Here is a 26,114-nt window from a genome sequence, read left to right on the forward strand (position 1 = left end):
CCAGGGTCCCTTCTTATTGGGCGCCCTTTTATCTCGCTTCCCATCCGGGTGGGGGAGGCGCCCGAAAGGGTGGTCAGGACTCGATAGCGGCGCCTAATCAGGCAGTTTGTATGGCGCGCGTCTTCCGCCCCATTCAGCGACGGTGGCGCAACAGACGGTCGGCATGCCTCGGCTAAACAATGACACACATCACCGCGTGGGGCGCCTCCCGAAGGGCTCTATCGGCAGAAAGCAGGGCGCCGACAGCGTGTGCTACACTAGCCGAGATTATGGAGCCCACGCTTAGCCACGCTGTTATTCTTGGCGAGTTGTTCCGACCGCCCGGAAATGAGACAGCTCTGTCTGAGGCAGAAAAGGAGAACCTAGATATCAGCGTCGGAAGTGACGTAGTCTGAATTTGAAGTGGCCGGAACACCCGCGCCCCCTGTGTGAGTTGCTTGGCGCGCCTCCGTGGGGAAAAGAAAGGATGGGTCTATATGGCTCTGGGCTCTATTTGACAGCGCGAGATTATCGCGAGACGCTTCGACAGGCACGCGGCAAGCTCGTCTGGTTCTTGCCTACATGCAGTTCGTGCCCCGCGTGCAGCAGACGTGAAGAAACGGCACAGAACTTGCCGGCACAGTTTCAGTCGCACGCGAATGCAGGCCGTTATTTTTCTATGTTCCTTTGAAACAGACGGCGCGGCGCGGTGGCAGTCAGGCATCGCGCTAGCAAGAACATTTCTTTACGGCGCGGCGTAATAGTCACGAACTCGCAAATAAACGGCAGGGCACGCACAGCCACCTCCCTTGTTCGCCATCGCAAAAAGTGAAGAATAGCGAGTGGGGAAGGGGGCGCACATTCAACGCTATCTTTATCGTTCCCGCCGTAACTGACATGAGTCGTGAAGTACGACCGTCTTGTCTTTGTAGACGCGCGTCTCGGGTTATTTGTGTCTCGCGCGCATCTCCGAAAGCTCGCGACGACGGCGAGAGCAGCATGCATGGCGTGATCGTGGACAGCGCGTACAGTCTGGGACTCCCCAGGGTGCACAGGCAGCCCCCTTTTGATTCGGCGCATTGCTTCGGCAAGGGTTCAAGTGTCCTGGCAGGATTCGCAGTGCCGGGGACGGCTCCCAGCGGGAGCAATTAATCACGACCGCAGGCCCTTGAGCTCCGCCAGAAGGGCCGTGCCGTCCGTCATGGATTGCGAGCTCAAATAACTCAACGAGCCCGGCGCCGGCGTCAATCTGACGAACGCGGGTCGCCAGCGTGGAGGCCACGCGAGGACCAATCAGGTGGCCGCGTGCTCGGAAGGAACGCGGGAGGTCGCCGCGGTTTCGTGCTACCATTGATTGGCCTAAATGGACCCCGGCCCCTTGTTTTCCTTCCCGCATGACGCCTCGATTAGCTGTTCCAACGCGTGCGCACAGAGCTGAATTGATTCGTCGTGCCCGCACACCAAGCCCCACATAGAGAAAAAAATAAGGGAGAAAGGTTTCGCAGGCCACAAACCCTTCACCATCCTATCCTCGCGTTCTACGTCTTGAGACAGCACTGAATCGTCAGTCATGACGAATGGAGCCTATACAACTGCGCCACAAAGAGTGTAACAAAAAGAGGCGATGTGTCCTTCCGTCTTGCAACGCTTTTTAGATGGTGCAGCTCCGAGTCAAAGTGTCGCCACGCAGCCAACAAGGCTTGCAAGTCGTTCCCGTTATGATCCCTCCCGTCATCGCCTTTTGACTGCGTAGTGAGCACGACGGCCACGTCGACTGCTGAGACTGTCCGCAACGGAGGTTTCGTTCATTCATGGCGTCGAGCTAGCAGCTGCTATGCTGGTCGAGATAAAGAAAAGCGCGAGGTTTTTGGTTTGTCTGTTTCTATTCCTGCGACAGCAGGCATCAGGTTTGCTTTCGCTGAGAGTGCGCAACGACAAGCGACGTGGGGGGAGCGGAGGCAGCTCCTTGTTGGGCTGTGCTTGGTATGGATCACGTTGCTTCTTATCTGGAGAAGTGCTAAGTGCACCGACAATGTCGGACACGACGCCGGGCAAAGAGGATTGCGTGGCAGCCCGGGCGGACATTTCCATGCCGCAGCGGCCCGAGAAATCCTTGTTTCCAGGAAGGATTACAAGGAGTACGTGTCTGCAATTTCGTTTCTCCTGGGCGCCAGACCCGTGCCCGCCAGCCGCTGCGCAGGCGCAATCCTAGCTTGCGCCAAACGAGGCTCGGCGACCGGACGCGCCCTAATCCTTCCTCACCGAGAAGCTCCGCATCTTGGACGCACCACTCCATGCTTTCTGCCGCGCGGACAAAGAAGACCTTTCGCTAATCGCCAGCCACCAAAACACTGCGGCGAGTCCCTCGAGACAAAACATCGACATGTCTGAGCTCGCGACGGTTCCTCTCGACGCAATCCAGAACCGCATGGCGAAAGCACATCACTCTTGGCAGAAGGCCATAAGAGCCGTTCGGGGAAGCCATATTAATAAAGAAAACAAAAATAATGCACATCAAGAAGATACTGCGTGTGAAAAAAGACATGTCGAAAGTGGTTGTTGTGCCGTAACAAAGACCAAAATGAAAAATAACACTGAAGAAAAATCGGGCTCTAGGCAACTAGCCGATCTATGTGTAGCCCGATGCAAACATGTGGTGTGGCGTTGCCTTTGCAGCGAAACATAATCTTTTCATATTTATACTTCTTAAAATTCAATGAAGTTGGAACAATGTCCGTCCAACCAGCTTACCGTTCCCCAAGGGGGCAATGTGATTCATTGTTTACTGTAGCTGGCCTGCGGCGGCTTCAAGGCAACTTTTATGCCTTCTTGAATTTACATGCAGCAAGGTACACTGCACTATTTGTGCCTAGGTCTCTATGTAGCGAATCACGAGAGAAAGTGAAATGTCGGGAGCCCGGATGAGAACGAGATCAGCTGTCGAAAAAAGGAAACTGCCGTTTCTATGCTGAGGCATGCCCCGCGACTGATTGCCAAAGAGCTTTAACATCGCACTGACATAAGTGAAGAGAAGAAAAGTGAGGGAACGGGCGGTCTTCCGAGCTTCGAGTTAGTGCCAAACAAGGAGCTGCTTTTTAGTGTTTCCACAATAGTGAAAAGGCAGTTGCGAGGCTGCCAACGAAGAAAGGATCCCTGTCGGCTGGAACGCATGCTTGCACGAGTGCTCACATGAGACCCCCGCCGCACGAGAGTGCCAGGAAAGTTTCACCTCGAACCCGTACCTTTTCTTTTTTTTTTTCTTTACTGCTGCCATGTACCGCTTTCGAATTCTTTTCTGCCCTCGGTTTCCGCAGTGAAGCCATTCTACCGCCTACCCGGAGAAAACCACAAAAGGGTGCGAAGGGATCTCTGTCAACTGCGCTTAACTTGTGCGCGACATGATCCCGCGTGCGAAGTGCACAAAGGACCACAATGACGACTTTTGTGGCCGCCTGCTCCGTCCTGCCAGGGTCCTGCCCAAAAATCGTGCCCAAGTGTGAACAACCATTTCACGCGTTTCATGAGCGGCCGGCCCCCTCCTTCGCTACCGACTGAGAGCCAAAATGGTCACGGTGGCTGGACCTACGTTTGCCCAGCCCTGTTAGCATGTGACACCTGCGTACTGAACAAGGCCGCCGGACATCTTCGGATTAGGCGACTATCTGCGCCATGACCAGGCAAGGCAATCTCCTGGTGAGCCGGGGCGTTTTTCTTCTTACGGACCCCCGGAAAGCAGGAACACGTCGCCGCCGTGTGTACGTGCGCCCGCGAGCCGCTGTCATCTTTCCGGCTTCCCTGCCATGAAGACGTTTTTCGGTGGCCACTCCTGCCCATTTTAAACAGGACAAAACGATAGAGTCGGCTCTGAAATGAACAAGGGCCTACCAGACAGCACGCATTCCAGATACCGCGTTGAGCTGCTTGCGCACACCCAGGCAGCGGCAACGTGATACGTTGCGTGCTCTACTTGGAAAAGAACTCTTGTCGGGTGTAAAGTCAGCAGCGCTCATGCGTGAGTGTCTTGCTTTCTCATAGGCACGCAATCGGCCAAAAGCAATGAACATTAACATGGGCGCTAAGTTTTTCTCCAGGTCACGTCTTAAATGAGCAAAGGCCTACCGGACAGCTTGCATTGCAGATATCGGGTCTGGAATGCGATTCCAGTATGTTAGCTACAAGCTGACGTTGTCAAGGAAGTCAAATTCTGTTTGTATTACCCGTGTTTCGTACACCTGCCCTATGTAATATAAAGGAAAAGCCTATTTCACCAGCAAGTGACATCCAATATTCCACTACATCGGGTTACGCTGGGGAAATAACATATAGTATAAACAATACCCTGTGTTAGAACTTTCCTAAAGATGGAGAACAGAGGCACGGCAATAGAACAAACAGAATAACACTAGAAAATATCTACTGTTTAGAACATTAAGTGGCCCCGCCGTGTTTGCTTAGTGGCTATGGTGTTGGGCTGCTAAGCACAAGGTCGCAGGATCGAATCCCGGCAACAGCGGCCGCATTTCGATGGGGGTGAAATGCGAAAACACCCGTGTACTTATATTTAGGTGAACATTAAAGATCCCTTCGTGGTCCAAATTATGCAGGAGCCCCCCGCCACGGCGTGCCTCATAATCAAAACGGGGTTTTGACACGTAAAACCCCATAATCTGAGACAAAATGCACTTCCAACCTTACCAACAGCGCTTGTTAAGGCGGCCCGCTAACTTTAGCATGACTAATACCCCTGTCTCAAGGAATGATATGAAGTCATTAACGTTAAAAGACATTCCAATTTAATTTCATTACTTTCATAGAGTTCCCTGCCACGCTGGAGAAAACTCTGGTGCTCTGATCTGGATTTGTCTGTCTGGAGTACCTGGATTTGTCTAACCTTCGTACTTGTGGCTTCAGCCATTCTTGTAGTTTTATTTATAACGCTTTATATGCCTTTGTTAGCGTAAATTTCCAAAGGAATAATATTTTCCTACACGCAGAAAGCAATAAGATTCTGCACACATGCATAATGATTGTGAATTGTCGCATCTATAACGCAGTACTTCGTTGAAAATGACCAATTTGCAATGACGCAAATTTGTTTGAAGACAGAAGGACGAAGTTTAGGCAAATCCATGCACTGTTCGTCATTTTCCGTGCTGGCTGAATTGCCATGATTGTACCTCCAGCAGACACTAGCGCCATACTTCCCTCTAATGGACATTGTAGGAAACTCTTTAATTAACTGACAGGTACACACGGGTATCTTATGCCATGTGACAACAACGATATTCACAACTGAATGAGTTGCAGGGGGCAATCCATTCAGCCATTAATGAGAACGTATTGCGTTTTCTCGGATCCAAGAGCACCAGGAAATCTATACAAAAATCTAGACGTATTATTGGCAGAACTCGCAGGGATTTTCGTTCGTAAGACTTGTTTGTGTTTGGCTGGCCGCCTTCGTTAATATGTTCATCAGCACAAATTCGCCTGCGTCTGTTTTTACAAACCATTCTAACGTACGAACTGCTTTGTGAATATGGGCCCAGGCGGCCAGAATAAAGTCGAAAAATTAGGTTTACCGCTTAGTTAAGAACGTTTTTCATATGCACTGTCGTAATTTTCGCGCCTTTTATTTTTTGACGCTTCGTCATTGTCTGTCACTTTATGCAGACAAAGATACTTTTTGCTGGGTGCCACCACAGGGGAATTGGACAACTTTTGATTTATCGAATGTCATTACCAATAAATGATGTAAAAATTTTCCGTCTAACAGAGGTATAAGCCACAACGATGGGTTTGAGCCATTAGGAAAACACCTGTAAAGTAAATATTCCGCTAGTAAATACACCGGAACATCGAATATTTGTGGTACATTGGCTCGGAATACAGAATTGGCTCCATCGATTCGACTGCAAAGCCTCAGTTTGTTGCACGCTTAGCATGCCTGCCAGCGGCGACTCTAGTCATACATGAGGGTCAAAACTTGAATGAGCTGTGCACGTAAACTTTATTGTTGGTTAGACATGAAACACATCATAAGCCGACTCCAAGCGTCACATTGCAAAGCGATATCTACTAGTATGCTTACTCCGGCGTTAATTTCTTTTTGAGCAATCTGTCTTATGGTTTAGAAGAGTTATCGCAACTGACTGAACTGAATTTTTATATTGAGTAAACAATCGAAATAAAATAATATGAGCCCACATAAGACACCCTTCTACAACAGCCACTCCGAAGTAAGTCGTTTCATCATCCTTGTGTGCTTGATTATTCTCCAACAACGTTCGCGCTTCTCTTGCATCGCTCCGTGCTTTCCTCACCGTAATGGGCGAGAGAAAATACGAATTAAGTCTGCCACACTGGTGTTCAGTCACATTTGCTAAACGTGACATTTATTGCCGCAGTTGTTTCGCTAGGCTTGCGTGTAGAGGCAACGGTTAAACTGGCGCCGCTTCATTTTCCTTCCCGTAGAAAAAAAAATGTACAAGGCACCCAAATGTCGAAAACAAAAAGTAATTAAATTCAGGGGTTTTACGCAACAAAAGCACGACCTGATTATGAGGCACGCCGTAGGGAGGGACTCCGGATTAAGTTTGACCACCCCTGTTTCTTTTTTTTTTTTTTTTCTTAACGCGCGCCAATCTAAGTACACGAGCGTTCTTGTATTTCACCATCATTGAAAATGCCCCCTCCGTTGCCGGGACCGAACCCGCAACCTCGAGCGCTGGCTATTACAGGGCTCGAAGCAGACACGAGGTTCAACGGACCACACGCACGCACGCAAAGGCGGCAAACAAAAAAGGCACCAGCGGTGAATAATAGCGGTTCGGAACGAGAGCAAATTGCGCGGCGGCGCGCACGTGCTCCGCGCGGCGATGCGCGCGCCCACGTGGGCAGCGCGCCAAGTGGAATCGCACTCACCGAAGGCGAGTAGAAGGCGGACTGCTCGGCGGCGCCGAGGGGCAGGAAGCCTTGCTCTCCGGCGTACGCCGCCGCCGTCCCGTACATGTTGATGGGCAGCCCAGAGGCGGCGAGCCTCTGGTAGTTGAGCAGCTGCGCGTCGTACTGGCAGGAGCACACCGTCTGGCCGGTGATCGGGTCGGTCAAGACGGGGCGCCCGGACTCGCAACACGGCGTCCCGGCGGCTGGAGCGCTGCCATGAAGACTCTGAGTCGTCTGGCCTGGCATCGGGACCTGCCGAGGGAAGCAAGCGCCGCCGCTCACGGTGTGGCCTCCTCTCCCGCGGGGGGTCAGCGGGGGGACTTGTGGGGGCGCCCCCTTGCTGCCCCGTGCGCGCGCGCCATGTGTGGGTGGCTTTTTCGCGAGCGACTCTCCCGCTTCTGCCGCTGTTGACGACTTCCCGCGGAGGGCAGCCGCCGGCCGAGATTGGGAGGGCCGTCGCTTTCAGGCCCGGAGCTTCCTTCTCTATTATCGCTCTGTCTCTGCGTCGCCGACCGTGACAGAACGGCCCAGTGGCAGGCACTATCTGCTGGCTCGCCGACAAACATGCTCTACCTTTCGCTGCTGTTACGAAAAGGCCAGACCACACACACTTGCGGTCGCGTACGGCACCGGCCTGGCTGTACTGCGGCCCAGCGCTGTCCGAAGGCAGTCAAGACATGCTGTGCGCCCATATAAGTCGTGTGCCCTAATAACGATTTTGTCATTAATCGTTCGGAACATATTTTAGAGAATGTCAAGAGTTTCACAGTTCTATGAATTCTGTATGCAGCAATGTCTTCCGCTGACGAAACCCTGGCTCCAAGTTATGGATGCAAAATGAACTACCATGGCAATGAAATTAAAACGCAGGGAAAAAAAGCACACATCTGTCACCACTTGTAGAAACAAGTGTGCTCAATGTTTTGTGCACAACTGAAAATGTAACGGTACTTGCCGCTCCGTTGTGTTTACAGTGACCATCCCAGTGGAGTGGGAGCATTGAGAACTCGGCGTACACACTCATTCAGTGCCGACACGCCGTTTTTAAACACGGCACTCGTCTGTACGTGCGCAGAGAGGCCTTCCGACCAGCTGAGAATAGCACCTAAGTCAGGCCGATATAAATAAGTTAATGTAATTGTCGCCACGAAAGCGGGCGTTTCGCTGAATTCTTGAAGTTAAATATTGTTAGGAAATTGTAACACCCATAACGTAGGATTAAAGATGATAATGGCGCCATGACCAGCTTTCAGCGTGATAGATTTTTTTGCTGCATAATATAATTTTGCATCGTACCTTGCACTCTGTTTTGCTCAGTACAAAGACAAAGTTATGAAATAAAACTTGCAACAAAGATCAAATCGATCACAGCGTAGACTTTCGAACATCATTTTAGCTCACACGCAATTGGCACGTGCATAGCTGAGGCTTTGAGACTTTGGCACACGGACGACGTCGACGAGCTTCGAATACTGCTCGTAATTCCGCGCTATAGGCTTCGTTGAAGTGAAATGAAGTGAAACTATGAATGCTGCAGCTGAACAACAAAGCAATCGCCATCAACTAGGAACTGCGCAATCGATAAATCAATCAATAAGGTAATCAGTAAATCAGACACGCACAACGTGTACACACGCACGCGGTCCACATACACGTGCACACACGAAAGAATTTACCCCACTAATGTTCCCTACTGTATTCAAGATCACAAGACTGATATGCACCTACAAGATACATTTCAACTCGTAAATAATAATATAAACGCGACTGTGTCAAAGTGAGCGCCATCTATCGCCCGTAACTCCAGGCGCATTGCCCAGCCAGAGGCTATACGACGGTTTGAACCAGACGGGAGATGACAGGCGCTCTGTGGGCTTTCCTTTCTCGCGCGTGAAAAGACCGTTTCCCTCCTGTGACCTCTGTTGGCGCCTACGCGACCTTCTGATTTATTTTTTCCGTTCTCCGGCAAGGAAGACCACCACCACTTCCCCATTCAAGAGAGAGACCTACGAGCGGGGCGTCACCTCCCAGTGATCCCGCATTGCCCTTCGCCTTTCTCAGTGGTCGTACTGTCTTTCTTTCTTTTTCTCTTTTCGTCTTTATTATGTTTTTTCTTTTTGTCGTTGTTGTTGCCTTCCATCCTTCCTCGGCTTCCTGCGCTCACTTCTGCCCTTATCTTTTTTTTTATTATTATTCTTCCCTGCTGTTAGCGTCCTAAGCTCTCTTCACAAACGACTCCCTAGCGTATACGAGCCTGTGACTGGACTGCGCCCACGTGATGTTGGTTTGTGCGCCTGTGGTGGGCCTGGAGCGCCGGCTAGGAGTCATTGAAAGAACTGCAGCTCGGACCGACGAGTGACCCCGTCGTAATGTCGGAAGTTACTGCTTGCGGTCAGCCTCGCTCGACAAAAACATTCGAGGATTGTGCGTGCGTTAGTTGCATCGTTACCTTTATGCGGAAGACAATTCATGAAACTGCCAAATGTGCAGCAGAAACAATACCGACTCGGCCGAGTTTGTGCACGAGTGGTAGCTTTTCTTCTGTTAGAGCGAAAACGTAAGGAGGAAGAAAGCACTAGAGCAAATGGCACACAAACTTCATTCTGTTCGAGAACACGCGATGTTCTCGTCGTGGGCCCAGATTCTCGCATCTGTGCATATATGCACACGGCTTTCAGCTGGCTTGCCCCGATTACGAGACGATACGTTTGCTCTTGCGTGTGCTCCAAGATGCAACAGGCGTTCTTTTGTGCGCCACGTTCGGTATGTGCGGGGATCAATCACGCTGTCGGCACACGCTGCGCCCTTTGCGTGAGTGTGGCCCGAATGTGTGTAGCTATGTAACGATCATTCATTGTGACGGGCCCAAGGCAGCTACTCCTTCTGTTTGCAACTAATCGGTCTCTTGAAGCGAGGCAGAGAAAAATTACCTGAACCTTGGCAACCATGTACGGTAGGGAACACGGGCAGCGGCTGAACGTCGTTGCTGTGCGTTTTCGGAGGACAAGACTACGTCTCGTTTACATGAGACACAATGAAAACGCCGGACACATCTCTCCATTCCCACCCTCATCCCCGTCCAAGTGTGTGAACAATAACGAAGGCGCAACGCAGCGAGCTTAATTCCCTTAACGTGACGAAAGTTGTATCATGCTGAACCGAGGGGCAGTTAACGCACGAAGGGCATCGATTTCAAGACAGCGGCGACTAACCCGGCGGTCACAGCGTGTTCCGTCCGCAAACCCGCTTATCCCGCAGTCGAGTCGTCTCGCTGACGGCACAGCGCGACTAGTCCTGTATGTGTGCGCAGTGTTTGCCGACATACCCGCAGTGATAATTACCGAATTAAGTGGAATGAAGACACACAACAGGAGCGGCGAAACAAAAGCCGCGCGAGGCCTGCCTGACATACGCTCAACGCGTTTACACTGTGCGCGCCACGCTCACTTCCAATTTGGCCGTGATTGTTTGCAGCCGTGATTGTTCGAATTTGGCGCAGTAATTGCGCTGCTCTTATTGTGTGGCCGCGCGGCTCGTCTTCGCTCGCTTTGTTGCTCCCGCTGCGTCGCATTTTCGCCAGTTCGTTTCTTTCTTCCTTTCTTCCCCGTCTTCTCTCGCTTTTTATCTGCTGCTCAGTTCTCGGCTTTATGAGCGGCTATCTCGAGCCGAGGAACAATGGCAGCTTTGGGATGACGTCGCAGATACCTGGCGACGCTGAAGCGCCTCGGCGGAGACACTGGCATTATTCGTGTTTATATCACCGTAATTGTACACAAACAAATAACAAGCAAGCCAGCCTGATGTTTTCAAGCCCGTAAGAACATCTCTTTAGCGTGCGCAGTTTTTCTTAATGAGGAAGCTGAATGCTCTTCCGCTCAAGTGGCACAAGCGGGTGAGACGTCTCGCGGTGCCTTGGCCGCCTGCTGCGCTCTGCCCTCTGCTCTTAAGCGCGCCGGTGACGCGTAAGAGGAATATTCCGGGTAATGGTCACGCGTACGCAGGCCTGGCTGACGGACCGAGAAGAGTTGCAAACAAAGTATAGCTTCTGTGCAGGACGCGCAGCTCTTGGCTGTGTGGACTCAGCGGCTGTCATGCGCCATTTACGGACGCCACAAGGCGTCGCGCGCGGGTGGCGTGGACGCACAGGAAATAAGCGCGCGGGCGCTTCTTATTTGGTGTTGTCGCGCAGATATTACGTCAAAGTCAGGTTCAGTCGAGAACAGTGCCGAGTTGCGATAATTACAAGTTCAGAACATGCACACGTATATAAGTATGTGCAGAGGATGGACAATGGTGGGAGCGGTAAGCAACGTGATCCGCGGCTATAGAGGGACGCTGACCGGACCCCATATATAGAAATTTTGGTTATGCGCTGTGAGTTGTAAAGCCCCGTCCCAGGGTGCGTTATACTGCATGTATTTTTTAAAGCCATTCATTAATAACGGAAATAGAAGCAAAGAAAATGTTGTAAGTGAAATAGAAGCAAGAAAATGTTGAACATGTGAAAGCTGTAATATTTTGTGAACACACCGTCATCACGTGATCTATACGCACGGCTCTTGTTTGTGATGCCCCAACCGCGTGAGGGGCCTTCTGTGTGGAACATAATGCTATTTCTACGTCGAATGAAACCAGTCGGGTACATGTTCGTTGCAGTTTTGTGTAACTAAAAGAGAGAGATAAACGGGATGGGAAAGGCAAGAAGGTTAACCGGATAAGATTCTAGTTTGTCATTAAAGCTTCACGGCATAGATATAGCTGTCTCACAGGCCCTACCTGTTTACATTATCGCCAAAGTGGTACCTTTACATGTTATGAATTACAGCGCACCAGTTGTGATTAAAATATTTGTAGCTATATAAGTGAACCCTACACGTAACCTTACTGACTATGTTGCGGCATCCGGGTTCCTTGTATGCACACTAAATTAGGCATGATGTTGGAAACGCAAAACGGAGAGACGAGAGATATAGCCACCACCTGTGCGTGGTATACATATAATTTTTGTCGTGGCTGCTTGCACTTGACAGCGCAGCGACACTAACCAGTCTCGTGCGAGAAAGCTTGCACTGGTGAAAAACAAGCCCTCAGACAACGTCTCGTCTGCCTGTTGTGGAATGATCCCCTGGAACTACGATAAGGAACAAAAAGGAGAAAGGAAACTGCGAACGAGAACAGATCTTCTAACTAAGAGTGCGAGAGAAGAGACCAGAACATCGCGGCAGACAGCCTAACTAAAGCGATAGCATTAAATGCGGCAAAATATAGAAAGGATCATGCGAAGCATTTTCGACAAATCTACCGGCCACATCATCGCTAAATTTACTACGTGCTAACTAAGCGTACGCTAAATGTTCTAGGCCAAAAGATACGAACATCTGCAAACTTCGATACTTTTCCAATGTTTTCCAGCGATATTTTACGTGTGGCGCTTTTCCCATGTATTCTTGAAATTTTATCTTTATTGTTTGCACGTTTGTTAGGCAGACTATACCAGGAGTAGCCGATGGCCTAGATATCTTTAGAAAAGCCGTGCAATTAAAGACACGCGCACACGCACAGACGCGCACGCACAGAGCGAGAAAGAGAGCAAGACGCAAAGAGCGCCGCAGTTCACTGGAGCTTTTTATCCTTCTTTGATTTTTATCAGGACCGGCAAGAAGCGCAAGGATATCCCGGCGCGAAACGCAAAACGCATGTTACCATTACACTATCTGCATACGGACACACTCGCCGTCTGCTCTTTAATTTCTCTCGAACGTCCGTGTCGCACTGTTGCAAAACTTGAGCCACTGCTTGAGGTCGATCGTCAAGTGTACACGAAGAGAGCGAGGACACGAAGGTTGCTACAGAGACGGAGGACGATGAACGCGGTGTGCCCTTGAAGCCACGCGGTTTTCATCATCGCTATGGGATCCGAGCTCACTGGCAGCCTGGTCGTATCTCCGCCATCGCGCATGCAGGCATGCACACCAAGCTTATACAGTGCGCTCCGGATGCGGGGCGCAGCGGATTACTCGGAGAGAATATTTTATTGCGAGCAAGACTGATCAGAAGTCTGGTGAGTGCTTCAGATTTCACAAAATGATCTGTCAACGCAGTAGTTTACTCGTACGGTACGCATGCTTTCGCGAGAAAACGCACGTAATGAGCGAATTACGACGTCTTCGGCGTTTTCGCTGCGGCCCCTTTCTACGGGCTCACATGTGTCGACTACATAAACCAGTCAAATTACAGGAAAAAGAAACCTGCAATGCAAGTGTCCGCACGTCGACGCCTTTAATTATCTCTCCCAGTAGGAAGCCATCAGCGCAGAACGGACTGCAAGGATTAATGGGTGCTTGCTTTAGCGAAAAGCCGCAAAGCTAGCTGCAATTGGTCTGAAGCTTCTCTAACCCAGACTTGCTTCTTTCAGTCTTGCTCGAAAGGAACTAAACCATCGTTCAACAGCTAACGCATGGCGGAAAACGAGAAAAAGAAGGAAACAGTGAATTGCCAGGGCAACGCACAGTCCGACGCTATAGACAGCACCTTGTGCGTGTTACATACGATCCTGCGCGTGCAACGCATCTATGGATTCTTTCACACGAACACTGCGTCACAGATTTTACTACAATGATGCCATTACGATCATTAGGCTGTCACACATGCACTGTAGGAAGCCGTGTAGTCGTATAATCTGTTGATGTCAGGGCGAGCGTATATGTCAGGACGAGCGTGTATAGAAGTTCGACTTGGTCCTGCCATCTGCTAGCCGCCTTAGCTCAGATGGTAGAGCGGCTTCCCCGGAAAGACGGTGGTCCCGGGTTCGAGTCATGGACCAGGACGAATTTTTTTTCAACTGCGAGGCTTTTCTTTTGAGGAACCCGCCTTTGTAGCAACTGCTACGATTGGGCGGATGTCTCGTTTGCCCTTTATAAATATATATAGCCAGTGCGTGCTGTGCAAGTATATACTAATAAAATGCATAAGCTGAACCAATTTACAGATTTGTTTTTCACCACAGCGCAAAACACATGACCGCACATAGAAAACAGACAGAGAAGTCGCGCTAGTGTCGTTTTTTTTTTTTTATCCGTTTTGTGCTATGGCTGTAAGCAATAATCTGTACAAGCATGACAGTTATCGAGTGAGCTGTGAGTCACTTCTCATAGGTAAAACGGCGTCCTCGCTCACACTGCACAGCCAACAATGTGTCAATATTCCTAGTTATTATGTATGTGACAGGTGTCGATTACTTCTCTGAGCTTGCCCGTTAACTATTCCGCACTGAAAGGCCAGTACACGTTTTGCGCTCATGAACACGGCAGGCCAGAAAGGGAATCATTGCGCTATTGCTTGTAATTTTGTGAATGCATCCCAATATCTGGAACGTATACCTCAGTAGAGCACTGGTTTTGTAATCTTCGTATCCGTAGTCGACGTGCTCAGATGTCACTGCTACCATGCCCCCGTATGTGGATCCAAATTATATGACTGAAGTATCTCTGAGAGCAATTAATATCTTTAAATACTTATTTATTGATCTTTTGTTATTTTAGTTATTGAGTTTGCACTTATACGTATAAAGGAGGTATGGAAAACAGCCTGAAAACTTGAACGGCCTAGATCTTGCACATATGCGTGGAGAGTCTGGCGACTAATATTTGGAATTTTCAATACCGTGCGTAATACATAAATTCATCAGTCAAGGTGTTCGTGGAATGCCTAATTCAAAATTGAAGTCAACAGGATCCGCGATATGCAGTGGTACGAGAAGTAGAGAAAGCCGCACAAGGCCGGTATCATTAAGGAGCAGGTGCTCTGCGTTCTTGTGAAGGCCTCACCACTATCCAGAGCTATCTACGTTGTTGAAGCAGCTGCTATACAAGCCGACTTCTAAAGCATTAACCAGTATTATCCAGATCCCAAAGGCGCAGAACTTGAGTGTTCGCGGCGTGCTAAGCGGCAAAGTATAGTGGCCGAGGAGCCACGACCCACTTTCAATATGCAGCCTTTATATGTGGTACCTCATTATCAATCTTGCGACGTGTTTCAGAATTGACTACACAACAGCCATTCACTTAAGATACACACAAGGTTTGTTTGTCCGACAAATTTTCGCATGCTAAAGCCGCAATATTTTAAGGCAAAACGAAGAAAATAAGCTACACAGCATACGACTATACAGCTCCACAGCAAATTAGTTTATAATTGCCCTAAAAGGAGGATTGGCTCCCGTGATGCCAGTCACCTCAGTGAGCTGCACATTGGCATCATAATGGAGTGACTTTTAACTAATATGGAGGTATAAGTGATGGAAGTCGAAAGTAGCTCTGGCGTTGTTTTCTGTAACAAAGGATGAGGCGGCTTGCAATTGAGCAGTAAAATAAAGTTGTCCCTCTGCCATTAAGGCTTGTAGTAATGGGCCCATGTTTCTGCGGTCCTCGCTGATGCAGCAGCCGAGTGCACACGATGCAACACAAACAACAACATGTTGGGGCCTGCGTGTACATGAGCACTCATTGAACGTATATCGACTTTGCTAAAGGGACGTGGAACGCTAAGCTGGTGGAGCGCCCCTTCCTGCAGAAACTCGACGCTGTCACTCGCGTGGTGACGATCGAGTGCCGCTTCGGAAACGGACGCTGGTCTTTGTCGGGAACGGGACACGTTTCCTACTTGAGGCCGAAGGCGGCGTCCCGGCAGAGTGCGCCGATGACCCTTTCTTAGGGGATATTTCATTAGGCAGTGGTGAGCATGAGTCGCCTCATTGCACCCTGGGGAGGGTAACGTCTTTGTTATTGGCAGCCGGGGTGTCAGCCGGGCAGGAAATGAAATTACCCCAATTCGGGGCCGTCCCTGCCGCGTGAGGCTCACGTATCCCCCTTCCGCTACACGGCGCGTCCCCGGCGCACTCTCCGCGGAATACTAAAGGGGTCAAGCCATTGCGGCAATTCGGGTTACGGCTGCACAGACTACCGCCGCCGCACGGTCAGCGCGACGGGGTCGGACGCGGCTGCCACTGATTGCGAGCGGCTGCTTGGCCGCGAACGCTTTCCACTGGCCGGCGGGAAATGCTGCTCGTTAGCCGCGAGCAAGTGCAGGCGGCTTCCGCGCGAGACCCTCGAACGCCCTTTGCCGGCACATATATATTTTATAGTGCGCCGTGTGAAAGGCACGTAAGGTCAGGAAGCGCCAATTCTCCCTGTTACTGGTATTTTATGTTACGCCCACGACAACTACCGGTTACGGCCGCATATATAGCTTCATTCAAAGATGCATTGGCTGTTGATGTCATTGTGTATCAGCACGGGCTGCGGTTCAGCCACTTTGTTCAAGAGCGCCATTCATTTATATAGAGTGCCGCATCGTGTCAGTGTCTCCCTGACGTCGACCTATGCTCTTAGTCTCACGGTAGGCAAGCCTGCGAGTCGGGAAGCGGGCATGACGCATCAGATAACGGGCTTAGGCAATCGCAACCTTCACTTTCCAAAAAGCGCCGGCCATTCACAGCTGCTGGTCGAGGCAACTGGTCAGTCACGGGTCGAATCCGGCAAGCGACAAATTATCATGCGGCGCCCGCAGCACCAACCAAGGAAGAACGCCACCCCCAAGCGGTCCTCAAGCACAGTCACGCACAAGCACAGTAAAACAGTGTTGACAAAGGCGTTAATATAAACGAACTGTTGAAAGTCAAGCGGCAGTTACCTTGATGCACAGATTTCTTTCTTCCCCGCTATCTGCCGTGGTGGAGCCTTTTTTGGTCAACCCAAGCGCTAGATCTTCGGACGTGACATCTCAAGGATTCCTGAAAGGAAACAGCCCATTTTAGACCATGCACATAGTCGTTCTTCGTACCAATATAATGCTTCATGAATACACCGTTATCTGTTCCTCTGAGGACGCACATTAGAACTACCTTGTCCGAGAAAAAGAATACGTTGTAGAAAAATGTATGAAGGGTGCTGTTCTATCGACTGTTCTAGGTACCAGAAATAAAAAAAATAAAAAATAAACAGAGAAAGAGAGGCATCGTTCATCAAGCTTATCAAGGTCGAAACTTCAAGCGGTGGATAAACTAAAATATTTCGTTCAGCCTAATGAAGCCGTCTGTTATTTATCGTAATTTTTTGTTTCAACAGGTACTAATGCCAAATAATTTTCTTCTTCTGTGAAGCAGTGCTTAAATTGGGATTTCTTAATTAATGAATGAATTTTCGTGTTTTATGTGCAAAAATCACGATTTGATTATGAGGTACGCCATAGTGAGGGACTCCGGATTAATTTTTACCACCAGGGGCTTTTTAACGTGCCCCAATGCACTGGACACGGGCTAATTTGCATTTCGCCTCCATCGAAACGCGTCCGCAGCGTCCGGGATGTGACCTCGTGCTTAGTAGCGCAATACCATAGCCGCTAAGCCATCCCGGCGGGTGGGATTTCTCAATGATTTAAGTGGTTAAGAAAGCACAAGCAGTACGATGCGTGATATTAAAGGTGACACTTCTAGTAATACCCGTATTGCAGGAACATTTCTTCAGGGTTAACGGGAACAAGAGTGACTGATACGACGCATTTGGTATACATCTATAAAAATATATTATACAGAGCTGCGTGCACCATTTCAAGGATTATCGAAGACAGGGTACTTAGTGCGTTTCCCCCCTAATTGTGGACCATATTTTATACGTTATTGCCTGTATCTGCCGACTTATCATATGCACTTCAAGCGTACGACACAGTCGACGCGCTATATATAGGCTCCTAGCAAGAGGCAAATCAGTGCGCAAACGTTCTCAAAGAGGTCCGACGAGTGATCGCAACCTTTTCCACTCGTGTGCATACTCGGTGTTCTGTGTAGTGAGATGCAAATCCAGAACCTGGTAGCCGCTCTTTAAGTAAAACATTTGCGTCGAGCACATTACATAACGACGAAGAAATGCTGCTCGCACGTACTACTTCCACACCTTGCGCTCTACCCCAACTAATTAAACAACACATATATTCACATTAGCATGCATGTATGCGCTCGTAAAGCAGAGTTCATACGCCATTCACATCTTTATTTATTACCATATATATGGCACGAACAAAGCGAGAAGGCCTACGTGGAAGATGCTGGCGTTAATGAGAAACGGGAGGTGTTAGCCGAGTAGACTACCTGGAATTGCGCTTATGTTCGCCGTGCCCACCTTTCCGTGTCGTTTGTGTGTGTCTGTGTGGCGCCAATACACAATAAATACTATATTCGCCCAGTTTACCGTAAACTTCAGAATGCTACCCCAGATATAGTGAAAGCTTACGCGCGCGCGCACACACACACACACGCACACACACACACACACACACACACACACACACACACACACACACACACACACACACACACACACACACACGCACACACACACACACACGCACACACGCACACACGCACACACACACACACACACACACACACACACACACACACACACACACACACACGCACACACACACACACACGCACGCGCACACACACACCGAGCCTACGATAGGTTCTGCATCTCATATATAGGAAGCGCAAAAGGGCCTTTGTCGAAACCGATGTGACGCATTGCCAATGAATTCAGCTTCCCTTTCTCAGTCGCACCTTGCCTAAAGTTTATGGACAAATTAATGCAGTGTTATTGCGAGTCTAAGTATACTCATGATTGGAAGACTTCAAAAGTGCAATCCTATGTTTTATTTTTATTTTACTTTAAGCGCACTTCAAGCGACCACGACCAACACATGACATGCATTAAACGTCGTTGTCATGCTACTAAATCATTATTTCCAAAATCGGTGAAGAGACCACCAACATAAAAAGAAAGAAAAAAGAAGAAGCAGGGAATCTGTTATCCAGGGACGCTATAAGGTATGCCATAGGCAGTAAAAAGAGTGTAGCACAGATCGATAAGTGCGCTTAATAGTATGCTCTCGTTTGAGAAATATCCCTTACAGCGACAAAGTGAGAGCGAAACGTGCATCAGTCATGCATCGTAGAAGAACGGGGAGAGGAAAAAGGAGAACAGTGGCCCTGCATCGCACCTCGAGACCGCGTACGCAGGGCAACGCAAGCAGGCTTCGGCCAGCTGCGCGCGCGACACATTACGTCCCGCGCTCACCTTAATCGCCTGCCGAGAGCCCATCTCTATAAACAAGAGCCGAATCGAGCCCGACCCGCCGCGAGGAAGCCGCTGCCGGCCGCGGATATGACATTAACGACTGAGCGGTTTACACTTCCTCGCAGCAGCGCACGTGGTCTTTCTCCCCAGTAAGTGGAATCTATGTGCGGCCGGCGCGAAAGTCGCCGTGGTTTTTACTGTCCGCCGTCCCGGCCAAGCGGACTGCAACGCGTCCAGAGAAGGTGCTTCTTGATGAAAGCCGTGCAACGGCCGAACAGAGTAGTGGAGGGAGTCGACGGCTGCTCGACGTCCAAAAAGGCTCACTGCCTTCTTTCCTTGGCTGACCGGCGAGCCGCTGCTCTTTCATCTGCTTGAGCCCAGAGCTCGGGCTCCTCGAGGAGCTCAATCGGCCGCTCTTCCGCTTGTCGGAACCACCGCCTGCGTGTGTCTCTAACGCCGGGCTATTTGCGGAAATAGGCCGGACCATGGTGCCGCTGTTTGGAGTCGTGTTCGTTAGATTGTAATGAATTTGTTTTGGTTGTTTCTTAATGTTCTTGCCGCGCAGAAAACCACGCTGCACTTATTTTGCGCTACAGCGTCGGCTATCGGCAGAATGTGCTGAGGGAGCTTGCTCGTCTCACCACTCCTGTTTCGGCCGAGAGCGCTGAACCATTTGCGAACGCTGGCCGTAAAAGAAATAGAGTGTCTGGGATTTCGGCTCCGCGACGGCTTTTGGCGAAGTAAAGGCGCGCCTATCGGCTTGAGCCACGTCCGGCGGGTGTTTCACTGAACGTGCTCCCTTCAGTTTAGTTTTCTTTTTTTTTTTTTCTCCAGCGATTTCATTGCTGTCCGTTAGGCACACCTTATACGTGAAACGCGAATTTCCTTGAGCTTTCTGCTCATTTGTTTGTTTGTTTGTTTGTTTGTTGTTGCGCGTATTTGGACGTTATCCTTGAAACCCGATGGGCAGCGGGAGGCTGCAGAGTTTCAGCGTACGAAGAGACCAGATTGCCAGACAAATAGGAAACGTTAGCAACTGATGTTTTATTCTCGTCGGTCCCTCGGCTGTTACTAGCAGGTGTATTAAATATGTGTCTTTTTAGTACAGTATCGCAGGGAGTCGTACGTTTCGTGTCCTCCCAGGAAAAAAATATAATAATGAAATGAGAACCACCGTACTTTTTTCTAAACGAAATTCCTGAAAAAAAAATTGCTTAAGTAGGAGTGCTGGAAGGTACTATATCGCGCAAGTCAATGAGGCAGGTCTCGCGGTTGCTCAGACTGCGCAATGTAGGAGCCACGCTGGCCTTTTGCGAAGACTGACTGCATGCTAGTTCGGCGAAATACGCGTGTTTTTCTTAAAGGTACCTGTTCACCGTTTACTCTTTTCTTCCAATATCTGATCCCTTGTATATACTCCCCCCACCAGCCGACTGCTTGAAACACAGCACACATTTTCGGGTCTTATCGCGTCAACAAATCAACCTTGTACAAGAACTCGCCGGACTTGTTCGCTCCTCCTGACTACGTGACGGCACGTAGATACGCCTTGTACATATGTTACGCGTGCTAGTTAATGCTTGCGCGGTAACCGACCAAACCGTTGTTTTCGTTTTCTGCCCCCTAACTCCGCCGCACGTACCAAACTACTGCTGGTGCTGCTGCAGACTTCAGCGACACCGACGCTGTTACTTTGCGTCTTCGCCGAGAGTGCGCGATAATGTAGCAGTAGCTTGTCGAGTCACGTTAGGATTTGAGAGAGGAAGGAGGAGTCCTGTGGTGTTGTTCTGAGCCGCCGAGTCACGCACCTCGCCTACAAGCACCCTGCACGCATCGTGCTGTGCCGGCCGACTGGGGCTCGGCCTTTCACACTTAATGTGGCCGAGCAGAATCGAGTGGCGATGCGACACGGCAAAACAAAGCGACACACAGGACAGTCGGCGCTCGCGTAACAGGCATGTGCGGGCTCATATATACGTGCCCAGTGTCCACACAATGCAAAAAGCCAGCTCGTGCGAGCGGGAGGCTTCCTGCCTCACACAAGATAATAACGTCGTTAGTGGTGACGAAGGCGAGGCATCATCTTGGTGGCGAGATTAATCGCGCTCAGGCACGAAGCGGAAGCCACTCTGCGGTGGCGCTGTCGTCGCTCGGGGACCATTAGCAAGCGGAAGTTGTCGTTCCACTTGTTCTGGCGCGGCCTTCTCCTCGCGAGCGAGCCAGTTTTTCTTGGCCAAGGAAGCAATGAATGCGAATGACTTTTCCGGCGGCGTCTGACTCCAACACTGGGGGTGTTTGGAGTGGTCGGCGCACGCGATCACAAACCCGCAGCTCGTCGGTGCCGTCTTTTCTTTTCCCAAGGCCGGACGAGAGAAAAGCTGAGTTGTGGTCGGCGTCGGCCACACGATCCCTGCTCACGCGGCGCCTGTCGAGGCCTGTGTACTACACACAAGAAAGACTTGCGTGCCTGCCAAGTGAACAGATCGAACAGAATGCGGAGTGTGGATCCCGAGAGAAACTTTCGTGGTCAGTCGCTTAGAGCTGAGCGGTGAATGCAGGTCTGAATTTGTAAATATACTCGCGGTATACTGGCAATGCGGTAGAAGAATCCCGCAAGTTCTAATGACGAGAATCGAGTTGTGACTGCCCACAGTGACACGATTGCACCGACTGCAGGCTCGCAACACGAAAGCCTTCTGGCACAATATTTTTCTTTCCTCCATCCTTTTCGCTTTTCTTTTTTCGTTTTGCTCCTGGGCTAAAAGGCAAAGAGAAGTATTTGTCCACTCAGTTTCATAAAACCACTGATGTTGCTTCCTTGTCCTTCCTATATGCACAAGTTTCCACCTTTACATAAAGATGCTGCAGCCTAAACAAGCTGCTTGTAAACAAGGATGAGCTCGCGAAAATGCAGCGAGGATGTCGTTTCAGAAGAGGCAAATTATGTTTATCACAAACTGCATTGGCGTAATTTTTTTATATACACAAGTACAAATGTTGCAAGAAAAATAGCAAGACGTTTAAGCTTTCAAAAATGGCTCGTTCGTTATTCTCCAATGTGGCGAGCAACGCCGAAGCAGACGATGTTTAATACGTTCATCGGCCCTTTTCGTAACCTCTATGCATCGTTACGACCGTTCGTTTATAAACATGCAACCTTTACTACGACAGCCGTCGAAAGCTCGGAACTTGGTTTGCTGCGTCCGTCTGTCCGAGACTCTGACAGCGGCCGCAGTTGTTATCATGTCGTCGTCATTTATCGCGTCGTCCCCAGGCCACCCCATTATCCCCACTGTCAGCTTCGCCGCAAGGCGAAGAAAACTTCGCCTAGCACCGCCACTGCGTTCTTCGCGCTGCAGAAAATCCAAGCGCCAACAAGCCGGCTTATATAGCACGTCACTTTAAAGCCCAAAGCAATGCCAGTCAGGCGTCTCTGCTTTGCGTAATCTAACAATATATGTCCCGACAAACTACTTGCATGCATAAAGTCACTTCATAGGTATCTCTTAAGCACAGATACCTTCTAATAGCACTGAACATGATATTCGACGGTTACATTAGAACGTCAACAACGGCGCACGCGGCGCAGAAAATAAGAACTTGAGTGCTGAAAACAAAACATTGGCCACCACCGCCGTTCCATCTCATGACCCTGCGCTAATCCGCATTTCCGAGCGGAACGCGCTAACCACTACACTATCGCGCGACATTTTTCCCTAGTAATTTAACCAAGGTGTCGCGCTCCGTGCAGAGATTGATATATTGGCGTGTGTAGATGGAGGGGGGGGGGGGTTATCCTGTAGGAGACAGCAGGCAATATTGTACTATGTAGCGGACAAGGACAGCGCCGTGTGCTTCGTAATGATGCTATAGACGAGTGCGAATATTCAAAACTTTCGAATAACGAATCGAATAGTAACCAGTTCGATGGGATCTTCGAATAGAATAGTCCCTATTCGTAAGAGCGAATATTTTTCGAATACTGTTCGAATATTTCAAAACGTCAACTGCGTCCAAATACGCCTAAAATTGGAGCAAAAGTACGGTAAATTTTCACCCCCCGTGGGCATGGTATAGTTATAAAACACGAGAATTTGCATAGTGAGGCAGGCTATACGTCACTTTGGTAGCCATAACGTACAGGCTGCACAGCGATCATTAGCACTCTGTGAAGAGCCTTGTGCATCCGAAGAACCTGCTTATTTGGTCCTAATGCTCAATTTGTGCTTTTAATAGACAACGCTTCATAACGCACCATGCAATGACACAAACTTGCTAACTTTAAGAATATTTGGATGTGAACATCGTACTATATTCATTTTGATAACGGCTACTTATTATTCGAAAACAATTGGAAAAGTATTCCTTATTCGATGCGATTCGATTCCCTTTTTCGATTTGTATTCGATTCGGTCTCCAAAACCACTATTCGCACACCTCTATAGAAGATGGCCGTGTCGGCTGTGAGATCCCGCTGATGTCGCAATGAGTTTAGCGCCGAAGAAATTGCTGAATTCTGCATATTCTTTTGATGGGCTAAGCGTCAAGTCAACGTGTCCTATTGTTTCAAGATATGTGCCGGTGGCGCATCACTTTATGGCAAAAATATTCATTTACTTCGCGCTTTTATTTTCGCTACATACCGTCTAGATAGTTTCGAAGTCGATACTTTTAGTTCTAATTGAACTGGATGTAACTTCTCCTGCGTGGCTATGCAAAATAAAACATCAATAAGTCTAGCTGGCCATTAGTTTCTTCTACTCTACAACTTCGCGTAAGAAATAGCCGCCGCGACACCAACAGCGAGCTATTGTTCTAGATTTGTCGACAAGCCGCCGATTTATTGATTGATGTGCAGGATTTAACGTCCCAAAAGTGACACTGTGGCTTTGACAGGCGCCATAGTGAGAAGCTCGAGACTAATTTCGGCCGCCAGGTTCGTTTGCGTACATGGAAAGCTGGGTACACGAGCGTTTCTGCATTCTGGCTGCCCTATATAATGCGGCTGCTTCGTGTGGGTATCGAACTGACGACTTCGTGCTCAACAGAAGAAAAAAAATCACAGTCACTGATCCAGCTGCGAGGGTCGATTCGTTCATACTGTTGCAGATGGTAAATTATATATGCCATTTGTCGGCCCTATACCACGCTATTCCCTTTATAATTTTTTAACTCGCAAATAAAAAAAACGCCAATCAGGTAGGGTTCAGCATGGAACAGCATCTTCTTTCATTGTGGCCCAGCATACGTAGTTACGCTACTTAGCGAACCTGGCAAACTGACCGCTCAGCTTATTTCACACCTGGTGTGCAGGAGATCATGCCGTCCCCGGTTGTATTATGGGGCGGGACTAATATCCGAACAAATAAACAAAAGGAAGCAGATATTACGTGCCAGTTCTTCAAAGTGCATTGAGGTTTCACTGCACGTATAGCGCTAGAAAGCCCGCTTTCGACCTGGAACTATGTGTGCGAGGATAAGTCCATCTGTTTCACTCATATTGGCCAGCTTGCATTTGTTTCGTCACTCGTGTCTCATTCGCAAGTAACGTTGCTAGAAAGAGAAAGAGAACAAAGACAAAGCGGGCTTAACCAGACATACGTCCCGTTGGCTATCCTGTACGGGGGCAAGAAGATAAGTAAATGTGAAGAAGAAGAAGGCAAAAGCGGAGAAAGTTCAAGCTAACCAGCATGACACAGGGTGTGTGTCTATAAGCGTCTTATCAGGTGCATTCATTTCAAGGAAGTACTTAAAGGGCGCGTAGATTTTTGAGTCGATAATGGTTGCGGCCATGGCACAACAGTAAAGAGGGCCGAACTAAATTAAAAAAAAAAAAAAGAACCGGTTCGCGCCACCATGCACTAGGTTACAAGAGCGATCGCCAAGAGTCGAGCTCGTCGGCTTGCCCTACAGCATATGCTCAGTGTCATTCGAGAGAAATGCTAAGCATGCAGCATTGGTCTCAGTAACCGGGCGGGACCCTGCGTACATGTGAGTCGCCGACAAACCAGGTTTGGCAATCGTAGAGCATCGCACGCGCAGCGGCGCATTCTTCTTTAGTCTGGACACGTGTATTATAGGCGGGCGCGCCTTGCTTCGGAGCGACGGGCTCCGCTTTACACATGGGGTTCGCGCGATACGAGGGCGTCGCACCCTCGTACAACGCGATCGACAAGAGCTTTTCTACACTGGCATCAACCGATGCGTCGTCCCATGAGGCGCAGATGGCGCACTGCGCGACGTCAAGTGCGTCTGGCGTGCACCCACGCAAAGCTTATCACAACTCGCGACGATAATGACATCGCAAGATTCTGGAACGCAGGAGCGCCGACGACCCTATGACAGTTACCGCTGCATTATTTTAAGTTATCTTAGTTATCTTAAATTATCTTTCAACGGGACCAGATGGACCTGAGCGTGCTACATGTGCGCTCAAATGATTGTATTCCGTTAGTATATCAGTGGTGACGTAATAGAGGAACCAAAAGGCGGCACCCCTTCTTCAAGTGCACCGGCTTTCGCACGATGTCTCTAGCCGTCAACGGTGCTGCGCCGACAGCAGGTGAAACCCGCTGCACGAACATTCCGTTCTAACGTATAGCAAAGTTTGTATCCCAAATTTAGCCCATGTATATACTAAACCATGGGAGGGACATGTTTGATACACGATACACACTGTGGGAGACCCACCTTCCTGCAGCTTTCATTCCCACAAAAGTTCTACGTTGTAGAGAGCCGGCGACATATGCTTTATTTGTTGCCAACATTATTAATATCAGATATAATAAGTTTCGGCGGTGTGCTGTATTCGCCATTACAAGCAGCACGGAAAGTGGTGGTGATGTAGAGAAGGAAGGAGATAAGTGGTACTTAGTAGTAGCACATAGCTCCCTTGGTGTAAAATAAGTTGCGACGCCAATGACACGTGCTGAGTAGCCCGCTTATCGCTTCTGCCATATCGCTGTCAGATATATCTTCATTGTTTTGTCTTATATAGTCAATTATACACGTTCAATCCAAGTCCACACAACGCCGGCAATATAGCGCTTCAAGTTAAACGAC

General features: G+C 49.3%; 1 protein-coding gene across 1 annotated transcript in view; it reads right to left on the reverse strand.

The window, feature by feature from the left end:
* Window positions 1–26,114, reverse strand: part of mirr (iroquois-class homeodomain protein mirror) — a 120,588-nt gene that overhangs the window by 38,432 nt on the left and 56,042 nt on the right. The window contains exons 2-3 of the mRNA XM_075672861.1: window positions 16,612–16,711; window positions 6,901–7,173 (exon numbers count right to left, since the gene is read on the reverse strand). Coding sequence (XP_075528976.1) covers window positions 6,901–7,167 — 267 coding nt within the window. The 5' untranslated portion in view covers window positions 7,168–7,173; window positions 16,612–16,711. The remainder of the gene's footprint in view (window positions 1–6,900; window positions 7,174–16,611; window positions 16,712–26,114) is intronic.

Source organism: Dermacentor variabilis, chromosome 1 (assembly GCF_050947875.1).
Source record: "Dermacentor variabilis isolate Ectoservices chromosome 1, ASM5094787v1, whole genome shotgun sequence".
Classification (NCBI taxonomy): domain Eukaryota; kingdom Metazoa; phylum Arthropoda; class Arachnida; order Ixodida; family Ixodidae; genus Dermacentor; species Dermacentor variabilis.